This window comes from Melospiza georgiana, chromosome 3 (assembly GCF_028018845.1).
Source record: "Melospiza georgiana isolate bMelGeo1 chromosome 3, bMelGeo1.pri, whole genome shotgun sequence".
Classification (NCBI taxonomy): Eukaryota; Metazoa; Chordata; class Aves; order Passeriformes; family Passerellidae; genus Melospiza; species Melospiza georgiana.
Window position 1 is genome coordinate 55,374,184 of NC_080432.1, and position 20,044 is coordinate 55,394,227.

The 20,044-nt window shown below is 43.0% G+C and overlaps 1 protein-coding gene across 3 annotated transcripts; it reads left to right on the forward strand.

The window, feature by feature from the left end:
* The first annotated feature begins 29 nt into the window (after window positions 1–29).
* TAF5L (TATA-box binding protein associated factor 5 like) lies at window positions 30–19,353 on the forward strand. Of its 3 annotated transcripts, none has more exons than XM_058020685.1 (5): window positions 30–106; window positions 4,126–4,270; window positions 8,836–8,940; window positions 11,684–12,408; window positions 17,413–19,353. In XM_058020685.1, exons 2-5 carry the CDS (start codon window positions 4,129–4,131, stop codon window positions 18,208–18,210), a joined length of 1,770 nt encoding a protein of 589 aa, XP_057876668.1. In that variant the 5' UTR covers window positions 30–106; window positions 4,126–4,128; the 3' UTR covers window positions 18,211–19,353. The 3 variants fall into 3 exon arrangements, with proteins under 3 accessions (XP_057876668.1, XP_057876667.1, XP_057876666.1); XM_058020684.1 differs by lacking the exon at window positions 30–106 and adding an exon at window positions 699–845; XM_058020683.1 differs by lacking the exon at window positions 30–106 and having other exon boundaries at window positions 699–4,270.
* The last annotated feature ends 691 nt before the right edge of the window (window positions 19,354–20,044 follow it).

Sequence of the window (20,044 nt, forward strand, 5' to 3'; positions counted from 1 at the left end):
GCGCGCCCGCCGGCAGCGCCCGGCTCCGCTGTGTGCAGTGACAGCGCCCCCCGGCCGCGCCGGCCCCCGCCTGCCTCCCGCCGCCTCCCGCCGCCTGCGATGCTCAGTGAGTGAGGACCGGCCCGGGGCCGCGGCCCGGGGCCCGCACGGGGGGGCGCGGGGGCGGGGCCGGCGGCGGGAGCAGGGCCCGGGCGTCCCGTGGGCCGCCTCGTGGCGGAGGCCCGCAGGCCCGGCGCGGCCGGCGGCTCCGGCGGCTCCCGGCAGGCCGGCGGGGGCACCTCGGGCACGGGCGCGGCCCTGGGGCAGCCCCGGCTGCAGACGGGCCGGGCGCGTGCCCTGCGCCCGGAGGTCGTGGGGGGGCCTCTGGTCGTGATATCCTTCTTTCCCTTGGAAAGTGCGTGGGTTTAATAAGCCTCTTCTTATCGCGCCATCTCTCTTCCCTTTTCTTTTTTTTTTTTTTCCTTTTTTTTTTTTTTTTTTTTTAATATTGACAGGAGAAGGCTTTAAGTTTGGCGTCCCTTCAGCGAGCGCCCTTCGGCCCGCGGAGCAGCCGCAGGACGGGCGCGGGCCCCGCAGGGCTCCCGGCCCCGGTGACCCCGGCAGGGCCCACAGGCCGGCAGTGCCCACAGGCCAGCAGTGCCGGGTGGGTCCCGCGGCTCCGCTCGGCCCAGGAAGGGCCCGGCGCTGGCGGAGCCCGAGCCGAGGTGGTGTCAGGGGGCTTGGAGGAAAGCGTGTCCCGCAGGTCCCGCCGAGGACATCGGTGAAGCGCTGCTTGGCACCGACTTGGGGCCGCGGGGGGGTCGGGGGGAAACAATGTGGAATTGGCAAAGCGTCATTCGTGGATGGTGAGCCAGATCTCGGTCCAAATGCAAATGGATTCATGCTCTTTTAAAATCACAGCTGTTCCCTCTCTGCCTCTTCACATGAATGCCACTGCTCAGGCGAAAGCCTTCTCCGTAGTTCCTGCTGCCCTGTTTTCCTATTTTGCACCACTACCGTGCTCTCCAAGTCAACTTGTCATGTTTACTTGCCTGTTTTTGTGAATTGCAGCTGCTGCATGTGCGACATCCCTTGGCTTTTAGGTCATGGTTATCTCCATATCAGTTTATCCTTATGTCACAAAATTAAAAATTGAGACCTATTATTGTTGGTAGGCCCCACATTTCACCTGCGGTGATAAAGGATAAAAGATTATTTTTTGCTGTCCAAAACTGAGGCCTGAGACAGAGTTCTTATTAGAGAATATTCAAAAGATGCTTTAGTTTTATGCTTTTATTAGTTTGGGGGTTGGGTGTTTTTTAATCTAGCTCTCTGATGCTCACAGGTCTTTCCTCAGTCTGTTGGACGAAAGAGACTGCTGTCCCAGTGTTGGGACAGGAATCCAGAGTCTTTAAAAGCAGTGTTTCCAGTGCTAGTTTTTAAGTTCTTTTCAGTGTGTCTGTACTGGGATTATTTCAAGGCCGTGGAATCTGCCTAAACCTGTACTTGAAATGTAGCATAGGCGGGAAAATAATTTCCTTGGCCCAATGCTTAGTTCACAACTAACTTCCAGCTTTTCCACAAAGGAGGAATTTGCAATGTGTTTTGTGTTATTAGCCTCTGCTCTGTTCTTTTTTTTTAGTAGTTCTGGTTCCTCAAAAAAAATTACCTTAACCTTTTTTTAGTGCTCCAGTTTGGAACACTGCAGAAAATGCTGTATTGTAGCTCTGCATTCTCACAATGTGATCTTTCTTCTCTCTTATTTATTTTGCTTATCAGTAAAATTAGTTAGCAGCATTAGTATTTATTATTCTCTTTGGCTGTTCAAGGAGAATGAGACAACTGGGACTTCTGAACAATTGTTTCAAGCTTAATCCATTTTGTGAACAGGGAACTCTATATGCTTTCAGTTTATTACATATTTTGGAGATTATCCTCAGTTATGAGAGCTAGAATCTTAAAATTGATTGGAAGTTAAAAATTGGAGGCTTGTCCTTTAATGCCTTTAAATTCTGCATCATTGACATGTTGTGAATTGGTGTAGCTTGGACCTTGAACCAGGCTGACAGTATTTTGGGAGGCCATTCTTATGTTTGTTTTATGATACACTCTAATTTTGATAAAAGGCTCAGTAAAGAATATTTGTAGGAGAGTTGCTTTTGCACTTGCACTTTTCCTGAATGCTTTTCCTGCCTTGGTGGCATTGTTCTTTGTAATGCTGAGTGTGAAGTATAAAGGCAAAGTGAAGGAAGAAGCAAAGAGCTGAAATTAGAGTATGGGTGACTGCTGTTTCTGATGCTAATGGGTATTTCTTAATGAAGACACGCAGTTCCCGTTGTGTCACCTGGGAGGAGGGGAAAAAATCTCCTTGAGATGCTGCTAACATCCCCTACTGTGATTGCAGAGGGGAGTACACAGAGGAGCAAGGAACTGTACAGATTGCATAAGTGCCTCGGTGTGGGCCTGGGCAAATCGCCTGCACATGAGTCCGTGCAGCTGGCTGAAATGCAGAATGGTAACAGTACCTTGTGAGGCTTAGTTAAAGGGTGTTTTTTAGGAGGGTGCTACATTGCTGGTCCATCCTTGGGTCCACTCTGCGTGGTGGTCTTGGTAAGAGTTCTGTCTTTCCTACAGTTTTGTGCAGCAGAAGTGTTACACTTGAGACAGTGTCTCAGATACAAGTTCTTTGATTGCAGATGAAAAGGAAGTTTGCTTTTGGAGTGAAAGAAGGTGTTGAAAACTTTTTATTTTAATGGGTCTATCTGAAAATGCTTTGAAAACTCCCACCTGTTGATGCCCCTTCCCCACACTCAACAGTTACTTAACCTGTGGGAACAAATGGGAATCTTTTTACGGTTTTCACCCAAGCATGTGGATTTGCAATTCCACATATCTGTTGAAAGTGAACTATTGCTGAAACCTTGCATCCTCATCCACTTGTACCTAACTTCACAGAAGGGTTATTTTTCTAACAAGTGGAATAAGCACTAAAATGTGCATGGGTATTAGAAAAAAAACTCATTTGTATTTTTAAAGCTGCCCTTTTGGTAGAAATAATGGTTCTTACAAAAGGAGGAAGGGCATCCTTGTCTCTCTCAGAGAAGTTGAGTTTCATCAGATTTAGCTGCTCAAACCAGGAAGCCTGAGCGCTCAGGAAACATTCATGTCGTTGGTAGTGGGGCTGTAAGGTGTTAAACTGTTTCCAGGCAGGCTTTACCTGGTGTTGTGATAGGAAGAAACCCCTGTGGCTTAGTTGTGCTTTTCAGGTTATCTAAACTTGTGTGTAAAGTCAATGGCTGTTGTGAAGGATTGGTGCAGTCAGCGATTACCCGAATAGCAAGGGAGCTGTAGCATTCATCTTACTGAGGTTCCTTTATTACAAGCCAGGGACTAAAAGGTAACCTCAGGCTTATTTTGATTTTGAGGTACTTCCAAGTGGTGTTTGTGAGGATGGGTTCCTAAATGTATATTTAAAAAAAAACCTTCAAAAGATTATTTCTGTTTCAAACTTCTGTAAGAGGGAAGCCTGCATAGGTCAAGGCAGATGATAAAGAAGGCTCTGCTTTTAATTTCCCTCTTTTTTTTCCTGGGGACCGTCTGAGTGAAGTGCCAGAAATCTAGCTCTAACCTTTAAGTTCAGCCAATAAGCTTTTGCTTCTTGGCCTCTCCAAATAGGTTTGCTATATAAAGCATTATGTTTCCAAAATTTCCATCTTTGTATGTTAATTTCTCATTCCACTGAATCTTCTGGAGGTTTTTTTTTTGTTGGTTGGTCAAGCAGAGAAACCAGAAAGTGAAGATTACTCAAACTGCTGCTGTCAAAACTCAAGGAGGAGAGATATTCCCTTTTTATGAGCTGTTTTTAACAGAAATGCTTCAGTTCACCATTGTGGTTTTAGTTCAGAATCCTCAAAACTGTTTTTGATTCCTCTGTGAAATCAGTAAAATTAGGCAGCAAAATATCTTCAGGAATCTACAAAATGTCTGGGCCATAGTACTGAGAGGCAAATCTCTGAAGGTTCTGTTTCATACCTCAGCAACAAAACTACAGAGATGTTTGTTTTCTATCAGTATCGATGCAGCTGCAGGCTAAGTGGATCTCAGGCTGCCCTGCAAGAGTCTCATCACCTCTTTCCTTCTTTCGAGGTCATGAAACGCGTACGCACAGAGCAGATTCAGATGGCAGTGTCCTGCTACCTCAAGCGCCGTCAGTATGTGGACTCGGAAGGTCCCCTGAAACAAGGGCTGAGGCTGTGTCAGACTGCTGAAGAGATGGCAGCTAATCTCACAGGTAATCCTATCTTGGCAGAGTTGTGAGCACGTGTGCTGGCAGCTGTATGAATTTGTCTGCACATTGGACATTTCTCCTTTGAAATTAAGAAATTTCTCACTGTTAAGTTGACATGAATTGTGAACTTTGGAAGAATGAAAATGTGGGTGGAAGTGTAACAAGGTGACGTTCTTAGTCAGTGAAACATCAGGCTTGAATGCCATGTGAGGGTAATGGAAAATACACGTTTTATCCCAAATAACATGAAGTCTTGATGAGTAGTGGTGCTTTGGAATGGAAGGGAGAAGAACCTAGATGAAAAAGGAAGTAGAAGCAGGAAATTCTGCTGTACCTTTGTACTCCAGCAAGAGTTATATAATGTGAAATTAAAGTGATAAGGCTGGGTCTTTTTCTGGCATAGTCAGCTTTGTAGTTGTGAGAAGTCTGCTCTTGTCATTTGGGGAAAAAACCCAAAACCTTCAGTGAATGAGAAAAGGCATGGAGGGAGATAAACTTCCTTCTCTTTCTTAAAGACTTCAGAATCCTGCCAACGCTGCTTGCTTTCCAAATTGTGTCTATGACAATTGTCATTGTAATTGTTATTTTTGTTTCAACAAACTCTGCTGCTGCTTGAGCACATAGAAGTATTGAAAGGATGAAAGCTATGTGGATGTTATAGAGATTAAATTTACTTGTAAAAGTAATAGAAAATACTGGGCTGACATTTTGGGTAAAAAAGCAAGGAGAAACTTTTTTCTCTCAATGAAACTGCCTAGATTATGACAGTATCTCAGACAAAGGGGAGTGGTGGAGTTACTTGTAATATGACTTAATTTGACAAAATATTAGTAGCTATTTAACTGTGTTTGTGGTTAGATAAGGTTGGATGCAGGAACAGATAAAATACTGTGGTAAAATAAAGGTATTCCTTACCTTTACATCTTAGTATTTTTCCTTACCTTGATGTCTTAGTACTTTTCATTTCCTTGCTTTTTTCGGCCTAACTATCAGAAGTTTATTGCAGTCTCTGAAAAAGTACTGGGAAAGATGGGGAAAGAATGAAACCAAAGTAAACTGCTGAATTGTTTTTCAGTGGGAGATTTTTTTGTGAGAAGTGGGTAGAAAGGTCGGTGTCAAAACATGCTCAGAATGTGATACCAGCCATATGAGGAGGACACAGAAGTGTCTGAAGTAGTGGAGATGAACTGAATTACAAGCCCCTTGGAAGAAAAAATCAATAAAGACTGTGAATGAGTGTGTGTTTACATTTTGTCTTTTTTACTGAAAAAATAAAAATTCCACAAAATATTATTACTAAATTTCATGGTAGTCTGTATCCTCTTGCCAGTGCGTGTTTTTTGTAGATGGGCATTGAGAATTTAGTCATCAGTTTTCGTTAGAACTGAAAATGGGCTGCTCTCATGTGTTCAGCTGCTTACTACTTCTAGTCAGATGTGCTTGCAGTGAGCTGTCAGTGAGCATTCTGCAGTTCCAGCAGTGACTGTTAGAAAAATGTCTGTAAAAGTAAACCCAAGCCTGTTACTTAATCTGACAACAGATGCTGAAAATACTTTCTGCTGCAGTCATCTTAGTTTTGCAAACTGAGTAAAAACTGAGCAGATTGCAAAGCCTGCAGTGCTTTATTTTGGGGAAAGTGATCAAATGTGTTTTTCTGAAGATGTTTTTGCTTGTTCCTTAGCAAAGCTCACCTTCTGTTTTATGTTCAGCTCTACTGTTTGACTTTTAAATTTAACTAGCTTGTGTGAATGGGAGACTTGGAGGGGACCTCAGAAGGTGATCTGGTGCAACCTTTTCTGTGGAGACGGAGCCCAGATGAGATTATCTAGAATTCTGTCTGATGATATCTGCAGTAAAATATAGCACAGAGCTTCCTTGTGATTATGCCATATTTCTCTAGAAAACAAGAACAATGTCTGAGGACAGAGTGAGTGACCAAGGAACACTGCCCATAGCACTGTGTATGAATATCTGTATATTGTATGTATGTACATAATAATGTACAAAAATATGTACATAAATAATGTACAATTATACATCATCATACTCACCTAAAATAGGAATCAGTTGCTGTTACACAACATTTACAGTAGTCCCACATTTGTTAGCTGGAAGCAATTCTGCTGATAGCCAACACACAAGACCAGGAGGGTACTGTCCATATCCCTGAGTTAGGAGTGAGCTCCTTTGAATTTCCTATCAGGTTGCATAGCTGGCTGCACTTACTGGATGTGGAGGAGCAGATATTTCCAATAGATGTTCTTATGACCACTGGGGAAGGTAGAAAAGAAACTGTGGTAGGTTTATTAACATATGAGAAAGATACAGCCAGTGTTTTATTTCTACCAGGTGGAAAATGTGCATGAAATTTTACTCTTGTTTTGGAATCAGTTGACTTCTTGATCCTTTTTGCAGTTCTCATTGGTTTAAAGTTTTGGGAAGGCAAAGAATTAGAATTTATTAGAGCTGTCTGCTATGTAGGGTTCATTTAGCATTTGCTGGATGGGAATAAGCTCTAGCATCATTTACTGGAAGAATAGGCCATAATGGTTACCCAGTCAGAGTGTTTCAAGACAGGTAGACAAAGATGATACTCCACTTTCTGAAGCATGAAGTACACCTTAATTTTGGAATTAAGTTGCTTATGCAGAGAAAGTTGTGCCCTGGAGAAAATACTTTATAAAGTCTAGGCCAATGAGTTGTGCTTGCACAGCATGAACAAGGTGGCGGGCCGTTGCCATTCCTGCAGAAATGAGGCCACCAGATCTCTGTGAAGAGTTGATTGTTGCATGTCATCCTGTGATAGACAGCATAAGAGACAGGCCCTCATATTTCTGTATTTCTTGGCTTTTACAAAGAGTTGTATGGGTGACATTGGAAACTGTCAGTGAGTATTCTAGAGTTACTATGTGTGCATACGTGCAGTTTACTTTCTTGTGCTGAATATTGATTATATGCAATTTTACATACAAATAGCAGAGCTTTTTACTTTAGGTATTGAGTCGTACCAGTTTGTGAACGTGGAGTTCTTACCATCTTTGAGTTTCTGAAGCAGCCAGGCTGTAGAAAGCTCAGTGTAGCTGTGCCTTTCAGCAAGTTATATTCGTTTATATCTGAACTGATTTAAGAGATGGTATCATATTGGTGCTGGAATCTGGTTTTGTTTTGATTTTTTTTTTCCCAAGAGAGAATGATGAGCTCAGCCCATTTCTCTGTTTCAAGAGCTGAATTCAGCTTGCCAAACATACCTCCTGTATTTACATGAACTGAAGGAAGGTAAACCTGTGTCTCAGCAGAGAGAAAGAGAGAGAGGAGTGAGGGAAGAATAGCAGCAGGCTGCCTGTGTACCATGTGCTGATCTCTTTCTAATTAGAGGCATTGAGATGAGCTGGAGGCTGGCCTATCTCTCTGTAGCGTGTGAACATTTGATAATGTTGTTTATAGACTTCCAGGGCTGTCAGACTTGTGCCTCTGTGCATGAGCCAAATGCTGGAACAAAAAGGCCCCCAGTCAATCAAGAGTAGAAAGGCAGAGGATGGAAAGTGGTGCAGGGCAAGGAAGACCAAAATAAGTTGAAGTGAAAGTAATAAAAATAGGGGGTTTGGAGGGGACAAGAGTTATGATTTGAAGAAAAAAAAACTGAAAGAGAAATAGTGAAACTCCTTGCCCTTTTGTGCTCTATTTAGAACAGCAAAACTTGGGTTTCTAGTCACTGGCATTTGCATGTGCCTGGGGTTCCTTGATGCATGTCTGTAAACTTGCATGAAGTCTCCTGTGGATTCCAGGCCATTAGCAGAACAGCAGAACAGCCAGAGAAGGAGAAGCCAATTCCCTTCCTAAACAGTTCAGAACCGCTTTTTCCAGAATCTGGTTCTGAAAAAGAGTTTAACATGGTCTGAGGAGACCATAACAACTGGGCTTGTGGGCAGTTGTCAGCTCCCCCTTAACCTAAAATCCTCAGGGAGGAGGGAAGATTTTGGTTAAAAATTACAAAGTGTTTGCTTAGACATTCAGTGTTTTCTTCACCACCTCTGTAAGACTTAATAAATGATAATAATTTGTTGTAAATTATAATGACCGGGACAAGAAATTTGAGAATCTGAAGTAGTGTCACTTTAGACCTTTTCATGATGGTTGGTGCGACTCGCTGAAAAAGAAACTTTAATTTGGAGAAAGTTGTATGTTGCTTTCTTCATCTTTTCTGAGTGTAAAGTTGTAAAACCACAGTTGTAAAACTTCTAAGGGGTCTCTGATGGTTGTTACACTGAACTTCTTGGGAATTTAAGGTTGTATTTGAAAACTTGAAAATGTGTTCTGGGTGGAGGAGGTGAGTTGCTGAGATTTTTAGGGTGGGTTTTAGCTTTCAGTGAGCTTTCTCCTTCATGATCTGTCTAGGTGGTTAATGCCATGTTTAGATGCTTTGGACTATGTCATACCTGAATGGTTTTAAAGATGAAATGTCATCTGAGTGGCTGCATACCTTGGATTTTATGAGAAGCTTTGTTTTCAGACACATATGTAAAAAACCTTAAACCCTTATATAAGTTTTGCTTTTTTTTATTTCACAGTCCAATCTGAGTCTGGTTGTGCCAACGTTGTGTCTGCAGCTCCCTGCCTGGCAGAGCCCCAGCAATATGAAGTACAGTTTGGACGATTACGCAATTTTCTCACAGGTAAATCAAAAAACACAGACTGATTTCTTTTGTCATTGAAATGAGTAAAGGGTAATATAGTAAAATTTGAAATCATGTCTCTAACAATGTTTTGATTTCTAGTTTTGAGATTTCAGTTAAAATAGAAATATTTCATTTTTCTGTTTTTGGTTGTTTTCTATGTGCTGAATAGCTTTGCGTTTTATAGGTGGCTGGCTCTTTGCTCTTTCTTGTTCAAGCATTTGCACTTTGTAGGTCTTCTAGACAGCACCATTTTTACATAGGACAGGAAGGAAAATCAGTGTTTTATGTGAAAGGCAAGTAACTGAGAAAAGACTGTAGTGCTCTGTTGTATTCTAGTTTAAGATTTTTAACTTTATCCATAATTGGCTTGTTTTTATGATGGTCTGGATTTCTAAGGGAGGATTTGTTCCTGTAAATTTAGCTGTACTAGCCTTGAGAGTGGAGCAATACAGCAAAGTAAAAAATATCTTACTCTATAATGATGCAGAAGTCAAATAATTATTTAATTTTTTTTATAATTATTCTATATTTTTTTAACAAGTACTCTTGGGAATGTCCTTATTTCTTCTATAAGTCTCCAGCATGGGAAGAAGAAAGCAGACAGAATTTTTAAAGAATAGTACCAAGGAAAGTGATGCTGTCGCACACAACATTTGTCCAGTGTAAGGATTTGATCCCACTGTGCATAACATTGGGATTATTATTTCTGGTAGTTTTGGAAGGGAAGGGAGCAGGAAGGCAAAGGCAGAAAATAGTGAATTCTTGGAGCCTTGTCATCTACAGCAGTTCAATACCTTTGCACTTTAGTATTTGAAGTAAATCCTTATGGTTTAATAGATTTTTAGAAGTATGATAGCTCTGTTCAGTGCTTGGTGAAGTGCTGGCTTAATGTTTGATGAAGTGCTAGGTTTTGGTATTCAGGTGGACTGCTTTCATCTTTTTTGTCCCTGTTGCTCTAGTTTGATATCTTACACAGATGAACTACCTCTGTTTGTTCGAGGGAGTAGCTTGCCAACCAGCCACAAGGCACAGCAGGGCACTTCCCATTTCTGTGATGCCTGCCCCACTGAGGAGTGGGCAGGGGATTAGGGACACGGAGTAACTTAACTAAGCAGTCTCTAGTTCAACCACCTGTTCAAAGCAGGGCAAGATGGGTGTTTGATCAGGTTGCTCAGAGCCTTTTCCAGTCAGATTTAGAAAATCAAACACTCTGGAGATTGCTGTGCATCTCTGGGGCCCTGCTGCAATTCAGTGAGAATTTCCCTTGCAGCAGCTTGCCTGTTGTCCTTCCATTGAGCACCTCTGAGAAGAGCTGGCTCCTTTGCCTCTATAATGCCCCACTGGATACTGAAGGCAAGCAGTTGAATACCCCCCTTATTCTTCAGGGTAGGCAGACCCAGCTCCTGTAACCTCTTCATATGTTCCTAGGGAACATTTTCTTTGTTCCTGTTTCTGCTAACTTCCCATCTCTTCCCTTTTTCCCCTACTGCAAAGTGAGGTCCTTCCTCTTGTTTCATTTTTGGGCTAGTGCCCCTGGAGAAAAAAAGAGACCTGCTGACTGCTTAGAATTTTTCCTACATGCAGACCACTGTTTTCACTGGCTTTGGCCCAGTTTCAGTGGGACAGGAAGAAGAGTGATGCTCAAGTATGCAAATATGTATGCATACACTGCACTCCATGCATAATCTGTAGTTACTCCTGTAGAAATGAGACAGAGACACAGTATGGACTAGAGAAAGTCTGGCAGAGTGCTCAACACGAAGGAAAAATAACCTAATGGAAAGGGAGAAAAGAGATCATGCGTTGGTGAGTGGCAGGAGGGAAGAGCATGTTGAAAAACAGCAATGCTTTCTGCGTTTTGAGGATCAGCAAATGTTTGAGGATCAGCAGTGCCTATTTGTTTTCCAGTAATTGGGACCATTTGGTCCTGTGGTAGTAACTCGTTGTGGCCCTGTTTGTTGCTATGGTGTTGGGCAGGCTCTGCTCCTCACAGCTCCCTGCAGCTGGCAAACAGCCCCAGAGAAGCTGGGGAAGGAGGGGTGGAGCTGTTGCACAGAGCAGCCTCTGCAAGGTACTGCACAGCCTAATCGGGGTTTGTTACACTGTGTACTAGGAATTACTGCTGGGATTTGCCTTGGCAGAGAGAGAAAAGCATGTACATGGGCAGGCACAGAACTAAAACAGGAGCACAGCATATTGCAGTACATTTTGGAAACTGTAGCTTCCTTTCCCCTGAAGACAAATCAGTTCCATCCAAAGCACCACACTCATGTTTTACTGAAGCTGAGAGGAAAAAAAGCTCAGGCCAGATAAGCTAGATAAATAATTTTGGCTTAAACACTTAAAATACTCTTTTAAATATAATTAATACATTTTAAAGTTCATTTATCACAATAAACAAAGGATACAAAGAGCATGCTTTTTCTTTTGAAATAAATGGGGAAAATTCAACTGTCATGTCATTTTATGAGGTGGTATATTATTAGTTGTCCCACACCTGAAAAGACTTTTTGAAATATCTGTATTTTGTTCTGACAAGGTACTTCACTGATGTGGCAATCTCTATTGTACCTCTTTTAGATGACAGAAGTTTGCTTAGATGTGACAGCAAATGTCTCTTTTTTGCTTGCTTTCCAATGTCACTGTCAGGGCTTTCTCAGTAGTCATCCTTGCTCTCTTTTATTCCCAATAGGAAGTGGTTTGAGAAGTCATTCAAAGTTTTTTGTTTTTTTTAATATAGATTCAGATTCTCAGCACAGCCATGAAGTGATGCCTCTTCTATATCCCCTCTTCGTCTACCTCCATCTGAACATGGTCCAGAATGGCCTAAAAAGCACAGTGGACAGTTTTTACAGCCGCTTCCATGGCATGTTCCTGCAGAATGCCAGCCAGAAGGATATCATTGAACAGTTGCAGACTACCATGACTATTCAAGATATCCTGTCCAACTTGAAGCTCCGGGCTTTTCTGGACAACAAGTACGTCATCCGCCTTCAAGAGGACAGCTACAACTACCTTCTTCGCTACCTCCAAAGTGACAACAACAACGCCCTGTGCAAAGTCCTGACCTTGCACATTCACCTGGATGTGCAGCCTGCCAAGAGGACTGACTACCAGCTCTATGCCGGTGGGAGCTCCTCACGCAACGAGAGCAACGGCCTGGAGCCCAGCGACGTGCCAGCTTCCATTCTGCAGAATGAGGCAGCGCTGGATTTACTGCAGGACAGCATTAAACGCGTCAAGGACGGGCCCCCTTCCTTAACCACCATCTGTTTCTATGCCTTCTATAACACAGAGCAGTTGCTGAACACTGCAGAGATTTCACCAAATAGCAAGCTGCTCGCTGCTGGGTTCGATAATTCATGTGTGAAGCTGTGGAGCCTGCGCTCCAGGAAGTTGAAATCTGAGCCCCACCTTGTTGATGTGTCCCGCATCCGTTTGGCTTGTGACATCCTGGATGAGGAGGTTTGGATACCCTTTTTCCCCCTTCTTCCCCTTCTACTGGCCTGCTTTGAACATGGAGTGTTGAGTATGTAGTCATGTGCTAGGGAACTCTGAGGCTGTTGCACAACTTGCCTGCCTTGATGCACAGATTTGATAACCTACTATCATCCTTGTTCTTCCCTGCAGTGGTTGTAAGTGGTAAACTGAGGTGCAATCAGTCTGTGCTTAGGTCATAGATTGTTAGTCCTGGGTGCTGATCCCCTTCCTCCAGCTGTCCTGGAAGAGATGACAGTAGACAGTCAACCCAGAAAGGACAGATGACTAGAGTAGGCTCTCTTCTCTGAGGAGCATCGAGCCTTCTTTGGGATGAGAAGTAGCTCAGAACAGCCAGGCAGAAGGGTGGAGAGAAGGGCAGACACACAGGAAGAGGAAAATATAGACACGGTAAGGAAAAGAGCTAAAGAAGTCTGATCAGATGCCTGTGTGCAAAACTGTATTTCAGGTGTCACCTTAATTTACCAGAGGTCAAGAGTTATGGAAAAATTATGCAAAATGTCTCTGTTAAGGAATCTGAAGTAGAAACTTCTGAGGTTTCCTACTCCAGAATGCTGGAGAGAAGAACGGGGATGTGTGTACCATTACTTCACATGCAGTGCTAAGTGGCACCTTTTACTTGACTTTTTTTTTTTTTCTAGTCACAGCTTTTCTTCCCTCTCCACACAACTGCCCAAGCAGCAACTTCTATCTGGTTAGAGATCAAAATTTTGACTCTTCTGTTATTTAATCACTCTTCTCCTTAAAAAAAAAAAAACAAACTAACTCATTTGTTCTTGTGTTGAGTGTTTAGCAGGAGAGACCCCCTTTTTTCTACTGTTTTTTCTTCTAAAAAATATTTAATGGCAAGGTTCTATTTATTTTGGAAGAGTGCCAAGAGCTTGGTGATTTAGGGATCTGTGATTAGGGATTGCTTTGTTAAACAGCTTGAGAAAAGAGGCAAACATCAAGGTGAGACAGCACAGCAGCATGTTCACTGTTTCCCAGGTTAGCCTTTTTGCAGAGTGAGCAGGTAAGTGGGTCAGACTAGCCCAAAATAGAGTTATGGAATCATTTTCATTGTAAACTGCAAGAGTTCATAGGGCACGTGCTTGTGTATTGCCCATCATAGAAGCCAAATATCAGCACCTGCAATAGAGAAAAGTTTGGTAAATCAGCAGGTCACCTTCTTTGGCTCTGGACTGTGGAAAAGTGAGATATTGCCAGGTTATCAGGAGTGTGTGTATTAACCTTTTTTGGCATGTAGTCATAGACTTGCTTATTATACATGTATTAGGAGACAGCCATGGAATCCTGGAAATCATGGAATCCTGAATAGCTTTTGGTGGCTATTGGATGTTTTGTGTACAGGTCTGAAGCAAAAAACTGGTCAAAACCCAGCACAGATCAAAGTAATCATTGCCCTGAATAATTTCCACCACTGACAAAACAAATAGTCACCTGAGCAGGAGTTCAGAATTGAGGGAGGATACCAATACCAGCCTCGACACAAATTTGGTTACCAAGTGCAAATGAAAGCTCCTTGACTACAAGGAAATAAAATCAGTTATCTGGGAGCCCTAAGTGGAAATACACAGGCACCTACAGCATTGCAGGTGGGAGCAGGCCAGCAATTGCATCGATTCCATGGGAGAGGAAGCCATAGATACCAAGACCAACCAGGCTACCTTGACTGGGCTGCAGCTCTAGTGTGAGCAGGGGCTGTATTTCAGATTGTCACGGCAGTCTGATCAGCAGCGATTCAAAGGGATAAAGCTGATTCACACTTTGACAAAGAACAAAAATTCTGAATGCACTTTGACATTACTTCTGTGAGTTCTATGGAATAACTTATGAGGATGTTAAAATTTGGTTTGGTTGATTTCTGTATTGTATAATTAGCTTTGGATAATGTATTTAAATAGTAATGAATTAAATAAGTAATCTTCAGCATGGTTTTTTATTTTCTGCAAGGAAACAGATCCTTCCTTTTGTGCAGTCACAAAGGTCTAAAATCATGCTAGTTTCAGTGGATGTTGTTCAAGGTGGCACTAAAGCTACTCTGTTGGGTTTATTAATTCTTCTTATGAAGGAGAGTGTGTGTGTGTATATATATATGTAAACCAAGGTGAGACTTAGCAAATGTGTTAGAATAAGATTTTTCCTAGTCCATGTGAAGCCTTTTGGTCACTAAGGTCAAAATCATCTTCTAGGTGTAGTTTTACTAAATTTTGCTCAGTGTCATGCTGCAGTGTACTTCACTAATGTAGTCTTGCTTCTTGCAAATAAGAGAGGCTTATTATTTTGGAATACAGTAATTCTGTTTTCTTTATAGTAGCATCTCACAAATGCCACTTTACAGTCTCTCTTACTTTGGGTCCAGTATAAAAATGGAGTTTTGTAGCTGTACAAATGAAAGTGTTGTTTGTCTCTGCAATTTTACCATGCTCATTGCTGGTACTCCATAAATCAACATCGGAAAATAATGCTCTGTTCCAAGCGACAACAGTGCCAGCCTTTAAATCCTGTGAAGACTAAGACTTGACCCCATTTAGCTCTGCTTCTAAGGTTCTGCTTTTAAGTGGCAGTGGTCCTTCAAGTGATAATGAGTGGGGATGATGCTTGCTTGATGGCAGATAGGAGGGAATTCTGGAAGTAGCAGTAAAAAATGTCCTGCAAAGTGTGCCATCCTTCTTCTTCATTCCCTGCTAGGGCATCTCTGCTACAGGCAGATATGAGGTCTTCCTTTTGGCATCTTTAGAGCACTGCAGGATGAGAGAGATTATGACACCCAGGAAAGCCTGTTACTGGTTAGAAAAAAAAAAAGGGGAGGAATGTGAGCTTATGGTTTGTTTCTCCTTGAGGCTATCATTGTTGCTTTTTGAGGCTTGGTGGCTGCACTTGCAGCTGCCTTGCTAATCTGGTCAGCAGAGTAACTTGGATAGGGAGGAAACTGAAAAATGTGGTGATTCAGAAGCATTATAGATGTGCTGTTTTCAGTGAGCTGTGACAGGAGTGTGCAGTTGTGCTAAGTGAGTGTCAAACAGAAAGATAAGATTTGCTACCTGTGACCATATAGGAGTAGGAGTTTCAGTGCTGCAGAAGGTGGTGTCAAGTCTCCTGGTACAGTAATACAAGGAGGGAAGAGGAGGTGCTTGCAGACAGCCCATGTAGCCTTGTATTTGAATGCACAAAATTAAGTACCTGGACTTGCAAAATTTGCAGAAACTGTAGTACAATACAGGCAGCTTGAATGGGCAGTGGTAACTTGTCAGAAATGTTATGGTCATAATTAAATAGTACAAAATGCTGCAGGTATCAGCCATTCTCCTTTAATGTGGCAACACAGCCTAGAGATGCTGTAGATTCCAGTAAGCCATGCTCTATCTGAGGTAGAAAAGCAATTTGAATAAGAACGGTGCCTTGCATGCCAGAGCCTGCAGTTTGTCTCTGCCTCACCTCCATAGCAGAGAGGAAGTTGGCTCCCAGCCCCACCATAGCTCCCATGGGCACTGAGGAAAAGCAGCATTGTTACAGATGGCTTGCTGCCTACTACATTCTGTGCTGTTGAGATGGAGAAAGGCAAGGAGATGGCCAAGTCAGAGTTTGCTCACCTCCAGCATGAAATTTGAAACCACTGGAGGAGAAGCACTTTCTGGGCTATTGCTAAGTCCGAAGCCAAACCGTCTGTGGGTCCTGAGGTCTGGGGTGGGGGTGTGGGAGATAGAGGGCTGCTTACAACACACTGACTTCTGCTGGTTGTCAACAGTCCAGCAGCCCTGGGGAATTGGGTTTCCTCTCAGGGCAGGAAGTGCTCCTTCTGCAGGAAGTGGGCCAGTTCAAGATGATAAATGATAAAGGGGCTGCTCACAAACAAAAGGATGTTGTGTTGAATTTGATATGCAGAGATTGTCTGTGAATGAGTGTTACTGATTCAGTACTAAGGAAAAGTGTCCTCCTGACAGCCCTGAGGAGGGCTGGTATCAGGCTACTACGCAGTTGTACCCCAAGCAAGGGTCATCTTGTACTGTCAGTGAGACCCCTGCTTGTCAGGCAAGGACACTTCTGAGATCTCTTGAAACCTGGGTAGTCTGTAGCCTTAGAGTGTCAGGAGGTGCTACCTGAGTAGGCTTTTAGAGACTCTTACCATCCATCAGGAGATTCCTTTAGCTCAGCTCCCTGAATAGTCTTTAAACACAAAAGTCTTCACCTGTTGACTGTCTGCCCTGGTACTTGAATTGGAGAATAACAGGATAGAAAGGTTTCCAGTGCCATCATTTTTGTGATTGTTCATCTTCTCCTATGCCAAAATAGATACATTGGCCTAAATAAGCTGCATACATTTGCTATTCTCGAAGGTGGTTCTTGGAGGGTGAGGATGTGAAAGCATCCTGATGGAGCTTGGAGGTAGAAATAGGTGTTAGAGCCTTGCTGCATTTCTGTTCACTTGCGGGATTGAGAAAGAAGGTTAAGCAGACAGCTTGTCAAATATGCTATGTCTTTCCATCTCCTGCCTTTTGTTTAAGATGTTCTGTGATTGTTTCCCTCCTCTGGGAGATTCACTTCCAACAATGACCACACAAAAAGAGTAGATGCCAAGAACTGCTTTCAACATCTTAGCCAAGTGTTTCTGTAGTAGAGTGGATAGAGACTATGCATATGTTTTGCTAAAAACATATTTTAGCAAAAGGAAAAATGTCATTAAATATTTTTCCCCTCTGTGCCTGCAGTCTCAGGTTAGGATGCCTTCTGGACCGAGCATAAGGCTACCAAAATTAAAGTCTTATCTCACCATCTCTTTCAGTATTCATTTGTAGCAAATGTACCAGCAATGTTGGTGTCTCAGAGTTGCACAAACTGTGCCACATCTAAAGTAAATAATCTAACTCATTCTGTACTAGCACCCTCCTGGTTTCCTCGTGGAGATTTTTATATTTGTTGAACAGATAAACATGCTTTCCTTCCTTGTTTCTTTTTCTTCTTCATGACCAGGAGGAAGAGGATGACAACGCAGGCACAGAAATGAAGATCCTGAGAGGACACTGTGGACCTGTGTATAGCACAAGGTTCCTTTCAGACAGTTCAGGACTCTTATCTTGTTCTGAGGACATGTCCATCAGGTACTGGGACCTCGGAAGCTTTACAAACACTGTGTTGTACCAAGGACATGCCTATCCTGTCTGGGATTTGGATATTAGCCCCTGCAGCCTGTACTTTGCCAGCGGTTCCCACGATCGCACCGCGAGGCTCTGGTCGTTCGATCGGACGTACCCGCTGCGAATATACGCGGGCCATTTGGCCGACGTGGACTGCATCAAGTTCCACCCCAATTCCAACTACTTAGCCACGGGCTCCACGGACAAAACCGTGCGCCTGTGGAGCACCCAGCAGGGCAACTCGGTGCGGCTTTTCACCGGGCACCGGGGCCCCGTGCTGGCGCTCGCCTTCTCCCCCAACGGTAAGTACCTGGCATCGGCAGGTGAAGACCAGCGGCTGAAGCTGTGGGACTTGGCATCAGGAACTCTTTACAAAGAACTGAGGGGGCACACAGACAACATAACTAGCCTTACTTTTAGCCCTGACAGTAGTTTAATTGCTTCGGCGTCGATGGACAATTCGGTTCGGGTCTGGGACATTCGGAACACGTACTGCAACGCCCCTGCGGATGGGTCTTCCAGTGAACTGGTTGGTGTATATACCGGACAGATGAATAATGTACTGAGCGTACAGTTCATGGCCTGTAACCTTCTTCTAGTGACTGGAATTGCACAAGAAAATCAGGAACATTAATTTTGCTTTTTGTCTTAGGGAAGTGGGTGAGTGTCTTGTATGCCAGAGTCCATTGCAAACTGAGATTACTGACTGTGAAACACTTCTCTTCCTCTGCCCCCATGAAAGGCATGTTCAGAGTGATGCAAATGCTTTAAGATGTCACAAAAACGCCTGTGCTGTTGAACAGAATAAGGAAAAAAAGGAGGATTGATAAAAATACATACACATTTTAATTTTGTACTTTTAGGAATGGGAAAAAGGGGAGTAAATCCAGTAACTTGAGGAAACTGAAAGCCTGGCCCAGACAAGTGAAACTGCCAACCAGATAAGCTGGTGACCTGCACTTAAATATCCTTCATTGATTGATGGGCACATCTTATCTACTGTTAATTTGGCTTGAGTGTGTGGAGAACTACTGGCCCAGTGGTTTTTGTTTTGTTTTGCTTTTGCTTTCCTGGTATTGCAGAGGACCAGCATTTTTAAGGCCCTTCTATTAAAAGAACATTATGTATTTTCTACAGTGATAGTAGTCCTAACTATTTCAGCTCCCTATAGCACTTCCGGAATATTTTGGACTAAATAAGTAGAAAATACCCTTGTTCTTTTTCAGTAAGGGCAAGGAAATCTGACCTCAGTTGGGGCCCATCTCTGCATTGTTGTTTGGGTTTGGTTCCTGGTACTAGCTGTGATTATGTGTATTTATGTTCCATTAATTAGGAAATTTTCTGACTCTGGTTGCACTGTGTTTTGAGGATGGGAGGACAGTGGGGACAGAGTGGTGGCTTTAAGAATAACGAACAACTTGCCTTGTCTGGAGGGAGGGCACCATAGAATGGAAACAGCCACGTTTGGACTCCTAATGGAAACAGGGCATGGCAACCCACCACTGCACCTCACAGAAAGATTTCCATAAATGGAAGTTGGCAGTCTAGGGAGAGGGGGATGAGGAGAAACACACAAAGTGACATGGGAAAAATAGTATTACTAAATTATTGTGTGTACACAGAGGCAGCTCTGCCAGTGTTGGATTTTTCTCAAATGTTGCAATACCGGTTTCATGAACATTTTGTGAGATAAATCATCAGCATTTACAAGGATCTGCAGAAAAAGCACGTTCTAGTTTGTCATTTGGAGAGATTAAATATTTCTGCTTTCTGGAAAGAGTTATTTTGTATTTTGTTTTCTATTAAAAGCATTTAGTTTAAAAAGAAAAATAAAAATTGTTTGGTCCCTTTCTGGGAAGTTCACTCTGACTTGTATGAGAAGAAGAGGGCAGCAGCTTCCCCTACACTGCATGAGACAGATGCCCTTTGAGGCTGAATCTGGTGGTCTCGCTCACTTGGTGCTGTTTTGATATCACCCTGCTTGCTTTCCACAGAGCTGATGGGACACATCATGGAATGGGATATTGATCCAGCTTTGTAGGCCAGCTGATATGTATGGGAAGGATCTAGGTACCCCCTGAGGTTAGCACTGCACCTGAAGGCCTCAGTCTGTAGTACTACATGACTTTTACTTTGTGGTTTGATGTGTCAAAATGCCTCTTTCAAGCAGATGTCTTCTAGACAGACTGTGGGTATTAAATGATAATTCCCATCAGCTTCCCTCAGCCCTGCTGGATTTTCATGAGAAAATTGTCTTGAATGTCTAAACAATCTAAGAGTTTAGACAACAACTCACAGTTGCCATTTTATTTTATTGTCTATTTACAAAACAGTAAACTACAAAAATTTTTTACCAGACAAGTGTTTGACCGTTCTGGCATTAACTGCAGCATGTGCTGCAGCTCAGTGCTGGGAGTACCGAAACCCCTCCGTACCCCTTGGAGTTAAATGGCACTGCTGATCTGATG